The 16,663-nt window shown below is 41.3% G+C and overlaps 1 protein-coding gene across 3 annotated transcripts; it reads left to right on the top strand.

Annotated features, from left to right (window-relative positions):
• The first annotated feature begins 244 nt into the window (after window positions 1-244).
• MPZ (myelin protein zero) lies at window positions 245-16,452 on the top strand. 3 transcript variants are annotated; one of them, XM_089665922.1, is made up of 6 exons: window positions 245-398; window positions 5,684-5,850; window positions 9,129-9,342; window positions 11,079-11,214; window positions 13,210-13,279; window positions 13,368-16,452. In XM_089665922.1, the coding sequence occupies exons 1-6, from the start codon at window positions 341-343 to the stop codon at window positions 13,464-13,466; spliced, it is 744 nt and encodes a 247-aa protein (XP_089522048.1). In that variant the 5' UTR covers window positions 245-340; the 3' UTR covers window positions 13,467-16,452. The 3 variants fall into 3 exon arrangements, with proteins under 3 accessions (XP_089522048.1, XP_089522046.1, XP_089522049.1); XM_089665920.1 differs by having other exon boundaries at window positions 13,210-13,267; window positions 13,350-16,452; XM_089665923.1 differs by having other exon boundaries at window positions 13,210-13,267.
• The last annotated feature ends 211 nt before the right edge of the window (window positions 16,453-16,663 follow it).

Below are 16,663 nucleotides of genomic sequence, written 5' to 3' on the forward strand. Positions count from 1 at the left end.
TCGCCGGCATCGAGAGATCTGCAGAATGATGTGCTGTGTGAGTCCATTGCATGTCTGGCTGTCCCCCCCCCCCCTCCCTCCCCTCCCCCAATCCTCGGGGGAACAATCGCCCGTCATTGTCCAGGACGATTCTTCTCTCCCTGTCAGCCTCAGCACCCACTGCCCCGGCCCGGCCTCCTGATTGGCCAGAAGTTCAGCAGAACTCCCGAAGTCCCGCCCCTCGGGGTTTTTAAACCAGAGAATCCCCTCCAGCCTGTATTCCATCTCAGGAGAAATCCGAGGATTTCTGGGGCTCCGATCGCCCCCCACAATTCGGGGATCACACCAAACCGGACGACCAATGGAAGCCCCCGGGAATCCGCAACGCCTGCTGGCCCTGGCCGCCATCTGCGCTCTCAGTAAGTTCACGTTTCACCGTTCCGTCGCCATTTACGACTCAGTTTCTGCCATCGCATTGGTCAATCGTCGGCATAGAGCCGGGTGCCTTGTGGTCGCCACCACCGGGGCAGCGGAGGAGGGGGAGGGGACCGCTGTCTGTGCCATGGCAGGGGGGGGGGGTGAGCAGAGGATTCTGGGAGACAGGGGCAGACTGACCATTTGGAAACTCAGGCACTGCCCGAGGGCCCGGGGTCAGTAGGGGGCCCCATGAGATGCCCCTGGTACCTTTTTCATAGGCTTTTTTGAGTTTGGGCAAGGACACAGGGGCCCCATGATCCCCTATTGCCCGGGGGCCCCATGAGTTGTCAGTCCGCCCCTGCTGGGAGATGACGATTCTCCAGATCCTAAAAGTCCCCCCCCCCCCCCCCGTGAGGATTTCTGACCGACCCTCCCTGATCCGTGTATTCATCCCGGGACAGTGACTCCGAGGATTAAATCTACAGGGTCAGGATGACAGCCAGGAGACGGGCATTTTCCAAAGGGGGTCAGGAGCGGGGCCCCGGGCTCTATGGCTATAACCCACAGCAGAGGGTGTGTCCTCTCCTGACCGCGCCCCTTATTTCATTCCAATGTGATAATATTTCATATCTAATTTTTTTTTTTTATTTAATGCAACTTTATATTTTATCATTTTTTTGTAAAGCGCTGAGAAAACTGTCGGCGTTATATAAATCCTGAATAATAATAATAATAATAATAAATATAATAATTATAATAATGTTCATCTGTGTTATAAAATGTATTATATGATATAAATGTTTAATATTTATTATTTGACAGAACTGTAGAATATTTATCATGGAATATAAATATATAATTATAGGGTAGAGCTGTATATTATTTATTAAATAATATAAATGTATACAACGCAATATAGGATATAAATGTTTCATAAATTTTATAAATTTATTATGTAATATAAACAAAATGATCGATATTATATATTATAGATGAATACAATGTATTATATGATATAAATGTATAAAATTTAGTACAGGATAGAGCTGTATATTTTTTTTTTATTATATAAATGTATGCGGCGCAATATGTGATATAAATGTTTAATATGTATTAGATGACAGAACTGTAGAATATTTATTATGGAATATAAACAAAATAATCTATTTTATATAATATTGATGTATACAACGCATTATATTATATAAATGTAAAATATTTATTATAGGTTAGAGCTGTGTATTGTTTATTAAATAATATAAATGTATGCAGCGCAATATAGGATATAAAGGTTTAATATTTATTATTTGACAGAACTGTAGAATATTTTTCATGGAATATAAATATATAATATATAATTATAGGGTAGAGCTGTATATTATTTATTAAATAATATAAATGTATGCAACGCAATATAGGATATAAATGTTTATTATGTATTATTCAACAGAACTGTAGAATATTTATTATGTAATATAAACAAAATGATCTATATTATATATTATAGATGAATACAATGTATTATATGATATAAATGTATAAAATTTAATATAGGAAAGAGCTGTATATATTTTTTTTAGTAATATAAATGTATGCAGCGCAATATGTGATATAAAGGTTTAATATGTATTAGATGACAGAACTGTAGAATATTTATCATGGAATATAAACAAAATAATCTATTTTATATAATATTGATGTATACAACGCATTATATTATATAAATGTAAAATATTTATTATAGGATAGAGCTGTGTATTATTTAATAAATAATATAAATGTATACAACACAATATAGGATATAAATGTTTGATATGTGCTATATGACAAAACTGTAGAATATTTATTATATAATGTCACAAAATAATGTATATTACATAATATAGATGTATATAATGCAGCATATGATATAAATGGATAATATTTATTATATGATAGAGCTATATACTAGTTATTAAATAATATAAATCAATACAATATAGTATATAATATAAATGTAAAATATCTATTAGATAATATAAATGTATAATATTTATTATATGATAGCACTGTATTATACCTATTATACAACGTAACAAAATAATCTGTATTATATAATATCTAATAATGATCTATTAGAGCAGTGGTTCTCAACCTTCCTAATGCCGCGACCCTTTAATAAAGTTCCTCATGTTGTGGTGACCCCCAACCATAAAATTATTTACCCAGTAATTATAATTCATGAGTGTCGTTTTACCTCCAATACTGCTGCTTTCAACACAGTAGCTGCTTTCAACACAGTAGCTGCACTTTACACATCGGAAATATGTGTTTTCTGATGGTCTTAGGGGACCCCTGTAAAAGGGTCGTTCGACCCCCAAAAGGGTCACAACCCACAGGTTGAGAACCACTGTATTAGATCATTTAAAAACCGAAAATGTATTATATGATATAATGTTCACTAATGTAACTGTAAACCAATGAATGTATAATATATTATATTCAGTATTTTGCACAAATGTGTAAAATGTAATATATTAACTATGTAATATAAATGTATAATATTCATAAGTGTAACTGTCTAATATGTATTATATAATATATCTTAATAGTATTCATTATGTAATATAAATGTACAATATTTTTTAGATAATATAAATGGATAATATTTATTAAATAAAATACGTGTATAATATTCAATATATTGTAAATGTAAAATATTAATTAAATGATATACATTTTTATTATTCATTATGTAATATAAATGTAAACTATATTTATTAGATAACATAAATATCATATTTATTAAATAATATACATGTAAAATATTCATTATGTAATATAGATGTATAATATTCATTATATAATATAAATGTACAATATTTTTTAGATAATATAAATGGATAATATTTATTAAATAAAATACGTGTATAATATTCAATATATTGTAAATGTAAAATATTAATTAAATGATATACATTTTTATTATTCATTATGTAATATAAATGTAAACTATATTTATTAGATAACATAAATATCATATTTATTAAATAATATACATGTAAAATATTCATTATGTAATATAGATGTATAATATTCATTATATAATATAAATGTACAATATTTTTTAGATAATATAAATGGATAATATTTATTAAATAAAATACGTGTATAATATTCAATATATTGTAAATGTAAAATATTAATTAAATGATATACATTTTTATTATTCATTATGTAATATAAATGTAAACTATATTTATTAGATAACATAAATATCATATTTATTAAATCATATACATGTAAAATATTCATTATGTAATATAGATGTATAATATTCATTATATAATATAAATGTACAATATTTTTTAGATAATATAAATGGATAATATTTATTAAATAAAATACGTGTATAATATTCAATATATTGTAAATGTAAAATATTAATTAAATGATATACATTTTTATTATTCATTATGTAATATAAATGTAAACTATATTTATTAGATAACATAAATATCATATTTATTAATTAATATACATGTAAAATATTCATTATGTAATATAGATGTATAATATTCATTATATAATATAAATGTACAATATTTTTTAGATAATATAAATGGATAATATTTATTAAATAAAATACGTGTATAATATTCAATATATTGTAAATGTAAAATATTAATTAAATGATATACATTTTTATTATTCATTATGTAATATAAATGTAAACTATATTTATTAGATAACATAAATATCATATTTATTAAATAATATACATGTAAAATACTCATTAAATAAAATAAATGCAAAAAATTCATTATGTATTATATATATATAAATATCATTATATAACATAAATGTATAACATTTAGTAGATAATTGAAAAATATTTATTAGATAATATAAATATTTATGGAGTAATTATTATAAAATTTCCAAGCATGATGTTCATAATAAAATATAAATGTGTGATAGTGTATATATAATATAATATAAATGTATAATATTTGTTATATAATATAAATGTATAATATTAAATCATTACATGTGAAATATTTTTTTTTTATATATATATATTAAATTAAATATTATAAATAAATATTATACATTTATATTATACGACAGATATTACACATATATACTAGCAAATAAATATTTTTCATCCAAAGTATGTAATTAAATTTATACCTAGTTATTAGATATTTTACATTTACATTATACATTTATTATTTTATATGGATTGTATTATAATTAATATATACAATCCAGATAAAATAATAAATGTATAATGAAAATTTAAAATATATAATTAACAGGTATAAATTTAATTACATACTTTGGATGAGAAATGTTTATTTGCTAGTATATATGTGTAATATCTGTCGTATAATATAAATGTAGAATATTTATTATGTAACATAAATGTAGGATATTTATTATTCTTGTGGTGTGATTGAATCCAAAATTTTGAGTTGTCAGCAGAACAGAAAGTGAGGGGAAATTCGCCAATGTGGACACTTTTTCTGGTGACAACGGTCTTAAAGGGCAACTCACTTTGGACAGTTGTCTTCTCACTGCTTGCTGTGTGGTTTCATGTAGACATCACTGAGTAGCCAGCAGTGGAAATCCCAGCAGTTTTGTTGACTTTTATTCAATTTTGTACGGAATGCTGAGTTGAGAGCTTTTCGGGCCCTGTGTGCGCCCCTGAAATGGTTGCACCCTCAGTACATTCTGTATTGCCCTGTAATATTAAATGAGCAGCCACTCAAAGGTGATATTTCCTGTATAGAGAGGACATGATGTGCTGAGTCACCTTCTATGGACTGCTGTAGCAACATTTCCATGCTTTGGTTTCTGGCTCTGATACCACCTACCTTGAAGTCATACTTATCTTCCTAGCAGGGGTGGTGGGAACCCCTCATAATGAGCACAGGGGGTGTACAGACCCGGGAACTCAGCACAGGGATGGTGGGAACCCCTTATAATGGGCACAGTGGGTGTACAGACCCGGGAACTCAGCACAGGGATGGTGGGAACCCCTCATAATGGGCACAGTGGGTGTACAGACCCGGGAACTCAGCACAGGAATGGTGGGAACCCCTCATAATGGGCACAGCGGGTGTACAGACTCGGGAACTCAGAACAGGAATGGTGGGAACCCCTCATAATGGGCATAGTGGGTGTACAGATCCGGGAACTCAGCACAGGGATGGTGGGAACCCCTCATAATGGGCACAGTGGGTCTGCTCCACACTGATTTGTTCTCATCTTCCTAATACTTCTGTCCTTCTTCCATCCTCAGCACTTCCTCCTACCCTGGCCATTGAAGTATACACTGATCGGGAGATCCATGGCACCGTAGGGTCAAAGGTCCATCTGTCCTGCACATTCTGGTCCAGCGAATGGATTTCAGATGACATCTCAGTAACCTGGCACTACCAGCCGGACAACTCCCGGAGCACGTATTCGGTAAGGGCTCCACCCAATGGGGTCATTTTTCCAACATGGTGGTCCATAGCAAATTGGGGAGCACTGTGTGTCCCCGTGACCGGTTCTTCTAATGACCCATTTCTTGTGTGTCGATGTGCATTGGTGACATGTGTTGTACATGCATCGTGGTGGGCTTCCTATTCACTCCTAAAGGACCCCCAACGTAGGCCAACACAGCAACGTCCCTGTCCTTCCAACATAGGCCAAGGTGCATTGACCTCCACCGGGGTCCATCAACATCCCTGATCCCCATTGAAGGTCAACACTCCACAAAACTGTGACTACGCGAGTGCCACATTGGCAAAAATGAGGTCAAGCATGTGTTGATGGTCCATAAAAATGAACGGGGCCTGTCCAACACGATGCATGTCAACAGGGCCCTGGTCACTTCATTCTTCCCTCTTTAGATATTCCACTACACCAAGGGAGAAGCCCACATAGATGTCAACTGGGCCCTGATCTCTCCATTCTTCCCTGTTTAGATATTCCACTACACCAAGGGAGAAGCCCACATAGATGTCAACTGGGCCCTGATCTCTCCAGTCTTCCCTCTTTAGATATTCCACTACACCAAGGGAGAAGCCCACATAGATATCAACTGGGCCCTGATCTCTCCATTCTTCCCTCTTTAGATATTCCACTACACCAAGGGAGAAGCCCACATAGATGTCAACTGGGCCCTGATCTCTCCATTCTTCCCTCTTTAGATATTCCACTACACCAAGGGAGAAGCCCACATAGATGTCAACTGGGCCCGGATCTCTCCATTCTTCCCCCTTTAGATATTCCACTACACCAAGGGAGAAGCCCACATAGATGTCAACTGGGACTTGAACTCTCCATTCTTCCATCTTTATATACTCCACTACACCAAGGGAGAAGCCCACATAGATGTCAACTGAGCCCTGATCTCTCCATTCTTCCCTCTTTAGATACTCCACTACACCAAGGGAGAAGCACACATATATGTCAACTGGGCCCTGATCTCTCCATTCTTCCCTCTTTAGATATTCCACTACACCAAGGGAGAAGCACACATAGATGTCAACTGGGCCTTGATCTCTCCATTCTTCCCTCTTTAGATGTTCCACTACACCAATGGAGAAGCCCAAATAGATGTCAACTGGGCCCTGATCTCTCCATTCTTCCCCCTTGAGATATTCCACTACACCAAGGGAGAAGCCCACATAGATGTCATCTGGGCCCTGATCTCTCAATTCTTCCCCCTTGAGATATTCCACTACACCAAGGGAGAAGCCCACATAGATGTCAACTGGGCCCTGATCTCTCCATTCTTCCCTGTTTCGATATTCCACTAGACCAAGGGAGAAGCCCACATAGATGTCAACTGGGCCCTGATCTCTCCATTCTTCCCCCTTTAGATATTCCACTACACCAAGCGAGAAGCCCACATAGATGTCAACTGGGCCCTGACCTCTCCATTCTTCCCACTTGAGATATTCCACTACACCAAGGGAGAAGCCCACATAGATGTCAACTGGGCCCTGATATCTCCATTCTTCCCCTTTTAGATATTCCACTAGACCAAGGGAGAATCCCACATAGATGTCAACTGGGCCCTGATCTCTCCATTCTTCCCTCTTTAGTTATTTCACTACACCAAGGGAGAAGCCCATATAGATGTCAACTGGGCCCTGATCTCTCCATTCCTCCCTCTTTAGATATTCCACTACACCAAGGGAGAAGCCCACATAGATCTCAACTGGACCCTGATCTCTCCATTCTTCCCTCTTTAGATGTTCCACTACACCAAGGGAGAAGCCCACATAGATGTCAACTAGGCCCGGATCTCTCCATTCTTCCCACTTTAGATATTGCACTACACCAAGGGAGAAGCCCACATAGATGTCAACTAGGCCCAGATATCTCCAGTCTTCCCTCTTTAGATATTCCACTACACCAAGGGAGAAGCCCACATAGATATCAACTGGGCCCTGATCTCTCCATTCTTCCCCTTTTAGATATTCCACTAGACCAAGGGAGAATCCCACATAGATGTCAACTGGGCCCTGATCTCTCCATTCTTCCCTCTTTAGTTATTTCACTACACCAAGGGAGAAGCCCATATAGATGTCAACTGGGCCCTGATCTCTCCATTACTCTCTCTTGAGATATTCCACTACACCAAGGGAGAAGCCCACATAGATCTCAACTGGACCCTGATCTCTCCATTCTTCCCTCTTTAGATGTTCCACTACACCAAGGGAGAAGCCCACATAGATGTCAACTAGGCCCGGATCTCTCCATTCTTCCCACTTTAGATATTGCACTACACCAAGGGAGAAGCCCACATAGATGTCAACTAGGCCCAGATATCTCCATTCTTCCCTCTTTAGATATTCCACTACACCAAGGGAGAAGCCCACATAGATGTCAACTGGGACTTGAACTCTCCATTCTTCCCTCTTTATATACTCCACTACACCAAGGGAGAAGCCCACATAGATGTCAACTGAGCCCTGATCTCTCCATTCTTCCCTCTTTAGATACTCCACTACACCAAGGGAGAAGCACACATATATGTCAACTGGGCCCTGATCTCTCCATTCTTCCCTCTTTAGATATTCCACTACACCAAGGGAGAAGCACACATAGATGTCAACTGGGCCTTGATCTCTCCATTCTTCCCTCTTTAGATGTTCCACTACACCAATGGAGAAGCCCAAATAGATGTCAACTGGGCCCTGATCTCTCCATTCTTCCCCCTTGAGATATTCCACTACACCAAGGGAGAAGCCCACATAGATGTCAACTGGGCCCTGATCTCTCCATTCTTCCCTGTTTCGATATTCCACTAGACCAAGGGAGAAGCCCACATAGATGTCAACTGGGCCCTGATCTCTCCATTCTTCCCCCTTTAGATATTCCACTACACCAAGGGAGAAGCCCACATAGATGTCAACTGGGCCCTGACCTCTCCATTCTTCCCACTTGAGATATTCCACTACACCAAGGGAGAAGCCCACATAGATGTCAACTGGGCCCTGATATCTCCATTCTTCCCCTTTTAGATATTCCACTAGACCAAGGGAGAATCCCACATAGATGTCAACTGGGCCCTGATCTCTCCATTCTTCCCTCTTTAGTTATTTCACTACACCAAGGGAGAAGCCCATATAGATGTCAACTGGACCCTGATCTCTCCATTCCTCCCTCTTTAGATATTCCACTACACCAAGGGAGAAGCCCACATAGATGTCAACTGGGCCCTGATCTCTCCATTCTTCCCTCTTTAGATATTCCACTACACCAAGGGAGAAGCCCGCATAGATGACACGGGCACCTTCAAAGACCGCATTGAGTGGGTTGGATATCCAAGGAGCAAAGATGGATCCATCGTCATCCACAACCTAGACTATGGGGACAATGGAACGTTCACCTGCGATGTGAAGAATCCGCCTGATGTGGTGGGGAAGTCTTCCTACGTCCACCTGCTCGTCTATGATAAACGTGAGTTTCCAGAATCTTTGGGACCCACCTGAGATTAGCCCAACTCAAGAGAGTAAGCCTTGTTTTTGGGTTTGGATAGGCTTGGGAATAGTAAATATTTCAGAGAGGGTTTTACTGTTGGGGAAATTCATCTTACATCCTGTCCTTGTGACGCCTGGACAGCAAACCTTGTCACCAGACAAAAGGACATAGACCAGGATTTCTCAACCAGGATTCTGTGGAACCTTAGGGTTCCTCCAGAGGTTGCTAGGGGTTCCTTGAACAGGCTCTGCCTTTCGGACAGGGCTGCTGTTAGAAAGCATGGGGCCCCATACAGCCAACCTGACAGGGCCCCCTCCTCCCAAAAAAACACAGTTTACTATGCTTCAGTTATGGGCCCTTCTCCCACTGAATGTATCAACAATGATCACCAGTAAAAGGGGTAAATACGCTGACCACCAATTTAGGGGGGGCACTAAACCAACCACCAATGTGAGGGAGTCCTTCTCCATTGACCACCAACTACACTGGCCACCAGTAAAAGGAGATCCTTCTCCAACTTACTACTTACTGTAAGGGGTCACTCTACTGACCACCACTACACTGGCCTCCAATGTAAGGGGGCACTATACTGACTACCAATGTAAGGGGGCACTACACTGACTACCAATGTAAGGGGGCACTACACTGACCACCAATGTAAGGGGGCACTACACTGACTACCAATGTAAGAGGGCACTACACTGACTACCAATGTAAGGGGGCACTACACTGACTACCAATGTAAGGGGGCACTACACTGACTACCAATGTAAGGGGGCACTACACTGACTACCAATGTAAGGGGGCACTACACTGTCTACCAATGTAAGGGGGCACTACATTGACCACCAATGTAAGGGGGCACTACACTGACTACCAATGTAAGGGGGCACTACACTGACCACCAATATAAGGGGGCACTACACTGACTACCAATGTAAGGGGGCACTACACTGACCACCAATGTAATGGGATCTTTCTCCCACTAGCTACTAATGTAATAGAGCATTGCACTCATCACCAATGAAAAGAGGTACTACACTGACCACCAATGTAAGAGGTCCTTCTCCTCTGACCACCAATGAAAAGGGGCACTACATTGACCACCAATGAAAAGGGGTACTACACTGACCATCAATGTAAGGGGTCCTTCTCCTCTGACCACCAATGAAAAGGGGCACTACATTGACCACCAATGAAAAGGGGTACTACACTGACCACCAATGAAAAGGGGTACTACATTGACCACCAATGAAAAGGGGAACTACACTGACAACCAATGTACGGTGGTCCGTCTCCTCTGACCACCAATAAAAAGGGGCACTACATTGACCACCAATGAAAAGGGGTACTACACTGACCACCAATGAAAAGGGGTACTACATTGACCACCAATGAAAAGGGGTACTACACCGACCACCAATGTCAGGGGGTCCTTCTCCTCTGACCAACAATGAAAAGGGGCACTACATTGACCACCAATGAAAAGGGGTACTACACTGACCACCAATGTCAGGGGTCCTTCTCCTCTGACCACCAATGTAAAGGGGCACTACATTGACCACCAATGTAAGGGGTCACTATACAGACCACTAATGTAAAGGAGTCCTTCTCCTGGGGAAAGGGGGAGGTAGGGTAAACGTTATGAAGTGAGGTGCAAGCTTAACTTGTTTGAGAGGACCTCATTGATCTCCATGTTCTTTGTACTCCCGTAGCTCCAGTCCGTGCCGGGATGGTCCTTGGTATCATCATCGGAGCTGCGCTGGCCCTGGTAATCATTGTGGCCCTCCTGGCTTACCTCATCCGTTACTGCTGGCTAAGACGACAGATCCGAGTTCAGAGGCACCTCAGGTAGGTCCAAAGCGTCATGAGTTCACTCTCCTCCCTGGTGAACTAGCCCTCAAGCTTACACCGCTGTCAACTCGCCGAGTTTTATCATTGGTGGATGGATGGCCATGGATGACTGCGTCCTAGCCCAATCCATACTATGAGAATCGCGTCATGGAAGTGCTCCGTACCCTTGAGATAACGAGAGCTTGTGACTAGTGTTGTCCTTGCTTACAGAGATTGTCCATCTTGTTGGCCAACCTCTGCATGAGTAGATGTCATTGTTCCCTTGCCTACAATGTATTTGTGCTACATTCATCCACAGGCCGAATTCAAAGCTTAGGAGCGCTGGATCCCAAATTGTTTCATTTTCTAATATTGAGTCCTTATTGAAGAGCAATAACTCCTGGTAGGAAGTTCTCAGGTCAAGAACCCATAAGGCGGCACTCCAAGAAATGCTTGCATGTTGAGAATTTCCAAAAACCAGGCAGCGCATTTTGGGGGTTCTTCTGAAAGGCCAATGCTTATGTTTTATAATTCCATATGTTTTGATACTGATGAACGGGCTCCTCAGAACCCCCAATTTGTGTTGGTTGGTTTGTTTTTGAACAATCGGACCAATTTGGGTTTTCACCCTTGATTTGTGTTTTTTACACCATATGCAAGGTCCATAATGGTAGATCGAAGGCCAGGCAGATGCCTTACCACCACTCTGTCAAGCAGACATCTTTCAGGCTGTAGGTTAAATTAGAGCGAATTACCCAACTCATCTGGGGAAGAACTGGTGGAGGGTTTGTTTCCTTGTTTTTGAGGGCTGTTATCACGTACCTGGTGATGGAGGCCAATGGAGAGAGGGCTTCCCTTGCGGCTAAGTTCCAGACTCCACTGAGAGTGGGACAGCGGGAGTCAGCCCCAAAGTTGCACAGGTCGCCTGTAGGAGTGCTGGTTGGTGGTCCACTCAGAAGCACAGCTGGCGCACGGAGATAGGTCTGCAGACAGGTGGCGCCTGTGCGAGGTATGTAAGCCCTTCCGGGATTTAGATGTTTACTGGGTAGTCGGTTCAAGCCAAGGTCAGGTGGGAATCAGAGCAGACGTGGTCAGATGGGATAGCCGAGGTCATACACAGAGGAGCGAGAGAGAGAGAGAGAGAGAGAGAGATTATCTGTAAGCCAGGCCGGGGTCAGATCAGGGGTAAGGCAGAGTAGACAGGTCCAGGAGCAAGCCGAGTCGGTAACAGGAAATCACGGGTCAAAGTCACAGGAACAGGGTACGGGGAGCTAGAGATCATCCAGAAACTTGAGGAAGCGATGAGCCTCCTTATAAAGGACGTCTGGCACCAGACTGAGGCTGATGTGTCCTTCTGCGGCCATGGAGAGTACTGGCAGGAATGCCAGATCTTCCAGAACTTCTGCCGTGGAGTGGACCCTGACAGCTGTTGGGTCACTTCTGGCACAAAGAAGACCTTGTTCTGGGTAGTCGAAGCTGCAGATGAGGATAAAGTCACAGCCCTGACTACCCTGTAGGAGGCTTCCTCTGCTCCTTTGCCTTCGTCCCATAATTCTCTTTTCTAAAAATGAACAGCTAGTGTAGTCACATTAATACCATGAGGATGAGGAAAGAGAAAACCATTCAACCGTCAATGGCCACCTCTACCTGCCTTGCCCATAATTCTCTGCTGCAGGTAACATGGAGCTAGTGCTCCATCTACATTGGGTCACTTGAGGAACATCTGAAACAACAGCCAGTGAAACTTTGTTGTAACCAGGGGCAGACTGACAACTCATGGGGCCCCCACACAATTGGGGATCATGGGGCCCCTGTGTCCCTGCCCAAACTCAAAAAAGCCTATGAAAAAGGTATCAGGGGCATCTCATGGGGTCCCCTACTGACCCCAGGCCCTCGGGCAGTGCCCAGGTTTCCAAATGGTCAGTCCGCCCCTGGTTGTAACCTAACCATAAGAAAAGACATTTGTCACATTTCCGTTATGGTCTTCACTTCATATCTGGTTCTTATCTGCAGTGCACTGGAAAGAGGAAAGCTCCACAAGTTAACGAAGGGCTCCAAAAGTTCACGACAGGTAAGAAGCAATGTGAGTTCAAGTTTTAAACAAATTCTTGCCCTTGGGGAGCAGAAATGCATTTTCTTTTTAAAATATGCAGGCCGCTCCTTTCTTTCAGGCCCCGCTCCTCTCCATGCTGGACCAGACCCGCAGCTTCAAGTCCTCCAGTGACAAGAAATCCAAAGGCCTAGGCGACTCCCGCAAGGATAGGAAGTAGCAATTAGCCGGCAGGGAAGGTACACAAAAGGCAGACGAAGACTCCCCCCGCAGCTCTAAGGTGATCTACACCATCGAGATGGAACTGAGGGGGGACGAAGGTGGGGACCAGCCCCACCGAGCCGCTGTGAAGTCTCCTAGCAAAAACAGCCTCAAAAACGCCTTAAAGAATTTAATAAAAAGTGACTCAGAGAAACACCCCTAATCAACCAGAGACAGCCGGGGACCTGGGAGGAGTGACATCTAATGTGGAACCACGACAGGTCAAGTCAACCATCTTGTTCCTTGCCTATTGTCTAAGCAACACTTATAGCCGGGCTTAAATTGTGGCATAAAGAAATTCGTGAAAAAAGATTCTAGTAAAACCTCAGCCATGGAGTCCGTCAAAAGCCCCTTTGGCTTTCTTTTTTCAGTTTTCAAATCCTCAAATATGTCTGGTGGACACCATCCCTTCACATCAACCATAGAAATTTGCAGTGTCACCAAGATGGACACTACTGTTGGTCCTCATCTAAAAGCTTCTCTTGGAGAAGTTTCTAATCAACTTGTTGTCAATATTCCACCAGTTTGGTGAACACCATGCCTTCACATCAACCAAAGACATCTGCAATGTCACCAAGATGGACACTACTGCTGGTCCTCATGTAAAAGCTTCTCTTGGAGAAGCTTCTCATTTCACTCCAAGGAAGTCTAAAATGACTACATAACCATGGGCATTCATAATGTCACCAAGATGGACATTACTGTTGGTCCTCACCGAGGAGCTTCTCTTGGAGAAGTTTCTCATTTCACTCCAAGGAAATCTAAAATTTCTACATAACCAGGGACATTTCTCATCAACTTGTCAATATTCCACCAATTTGGTGAACACCGTGCCTTCACATCAACCAAAGACATCTGCAATGTCACCAAGATGGACACTACTGTTGGTCCTCATGTAAAAGCTTCTCTTTGAGAAGTTTCTCATTTCACTCCAAGGAAGTCTAAAATGACTACATAACCATAGGCATTCATAATGTCACCAAGATGGACATTACTGTTGGTCCTCACCGAGGAGCTTCTCTTGGAGAAGTTTCTCATTTCATTCCAAGGAAATCTAAAATGACTACATAACCAGAGACTTTCGTAATGTCACCAAAATCAACACTACTTTTGGTCCTCATGTAAAAGCTTTTCTTGAAGAAGTTTCACATTTCACTCCAAGGAAGTCTACAGAATCTTAGAGTGGTCCTTCAAGTCCACCTGTTGGCCAATATATTACTTTAGACATACATAAGATCAATGATTTAGTTCATTGCTTCCATTTGTAGGTTCAGTTACAGTTGCTGCTTTCTTAAAGAAGCTCCAATAAACAGCCAGTCTTGACTTTGGCCATTTTGTTAGGCTTGACTCCATTATGATGTCCACCCCCCCAAGATCATTCTTCCCAGGTCCCCAGCAATTCCTCTGGCGCGGCTAATGCCTTTTTATAAATAACAATTTTGTGTTAAACGTAGAACCATCGTGTACCTATTTTTTTCCCTGCTGGAAGCTAGCAAGAACTCTCAGAGAAACCAAGAATGAAAGTAGACCTCCTCTAGGATACAGGGACCTCCACCTCAGGAGTGGCTGCAATGCGATGCAATGCAAACATTACTCACCAGGAGCGCCGTGTATTCTCAAAGGATTCTTTGGATGGTCAAGGGACGGCTCACGAGGGGTATCTAGTCATGTTTGGCCTCGCTTTCAAGATCAGATGGGATTGCCTCCAAAATACCCTTCAGAAAGCAAGAAGTGAGCACTCACAAGCCTCCCTCCTTCAAACAGTCGTGACTCTACCAAACGACACCCCCCAGTTGCTGCTAACGAAAAAAGAAGACCTGGCAATGCATTATGGGACATGGGTTCACATGGGGACATGCGATTTTTTGGGCACACCAGGCAGCTGCAAATTTCGTGTGCTCCTAAATATTTTTGGGGAAAAAAAGTACAAATATTGCCCTTCCTGCCTCTCTCCAGGGCAATATTTCTACACAGTCAACCCCCTATGCCTTCAACGGCAAGGTCGTTAAGACACCCAGTTCCTGTTGACTCCGCAAAGGCCTAAAGGGCAACCCCAGCATGCACCGGGGCCGATAGGAACCATAAAAAAAAAAAACCCAAGTCCCATAAATGTGGCCAATTTTCATAAAAAGCAACCCGAGGGGGAAAATTCCATCAGGTTCTCCCCTGATTCCTCAGACCTTCTTGAGTTCCTGCAGGCCCTCAAGTCTGAAATTCGAGTCAATGTAGTTTTTAATATCGGTTTTGTTTTGGTCGTCAGTTCGTCTTTTTTTTCTATGGTGCTGCCATTTTTTTTTTGGGTTCCGGGAAATGGAGACACAATGAAGTTTCTTGGAGGTTCTTTTTGTATTTATATGGATAAAGAACAGATTTTTATGTCCGGCCCTCTGTCATTAAACATTAACCAACTTGACGTTTTTGGATTATTTTGAAGACCTTCTCGAGTTCCATTTTTTTAATTTATTTTTTTCACAGTCCATAGCCTATTCACTGGTCCAAATCCAGACTTGACAGTAGAAGGTTGCAATGCATCCTGGGAAGGTTTACTTGGGTTGACGGTTTAGCCTGTGCAGGATCGGCCAGCGTAGAGATGATGTTATACCAAGAAATCCATTGTTGCCTTTGTGACTACATTTATTATATCAAAGCCTTCTTGGAGGCCCTAGCGTTCAAGATGGCCGCCGGTGAAATTTAAAGGGATTCCCATCAGAGCGATGAACCCTGGCTGGTCTACTCATCTGCCTCACATGGGCACAAGTGACACCGTCAATTCTCTCTGTATACGTATGCATGTAAAAAAAATGTATATTATTAAGTAATATAGGTATTGATTGGTAGAGTATAGATCATGTGACCCTTAGAGCCCCTACAGTAGCCAAGTCACATCTAGCCCACGACCACATTAAAAATTGTTAATAAAAACTGACATTTTTGAGAACCGAAAACTTTGTCTGTCTTTATTAGGGGATTGTGGATTGTATGAATGAGGTCCAGTTATAGAGGAAGGGGCGGAGTCCTCCAGCAGCGCAGAGTATATCAGGAGAGGAGTTATAGAGGAAGGAGAGGAGTCCTCCAGCAGCGCAGAGTATTTCAGGAGAGGAGAGTTATAGAGGAAGGAGCGGAGTCCTCCAGCAGCACAGAGTATATCAGGAGAGG

This window comes from Staurois parvus, unplaced genomic scaffold (assembly GCF_062004578.1).
Source record: "Staurois parvus isolate SC_StPar_1 unplaced genomic scaffold, SC_StPar_1.0 ptg002410l, whole genome shotgun sequence".
Classification (NCBI taxonomy): Eukaryota; Metazoa; Chordata; class Amphibia; order Anura; family Ranidae; genus Staurois; species Staurois parvus.

Excerpts from the sequence above, each read along its gene's own strand:
- MPZ (XM_089665920.1), top strand. The coding sequence starts at position 341 with ATGGAAGCCCCCGGGAATCCGCAACGCCTGCTGGCCCTGGCCGCCATC. Across the intron at positions 5,851-9,128 it reads ACTCCCGGAGCACGTATTCG|ATATTCCACTACACCAAGGG; the intron begins GTAAGGGCTCCA and ends TTCCCTCTTTAG. Across the intron at positions 13,268-13,349 it reads GCTCCAAAAGTTCACGACAG|GCCGCTCCTTTCTTTCAGGC; the intron begins GTAAGAAGCAAT and ends TAAAATATGCAG.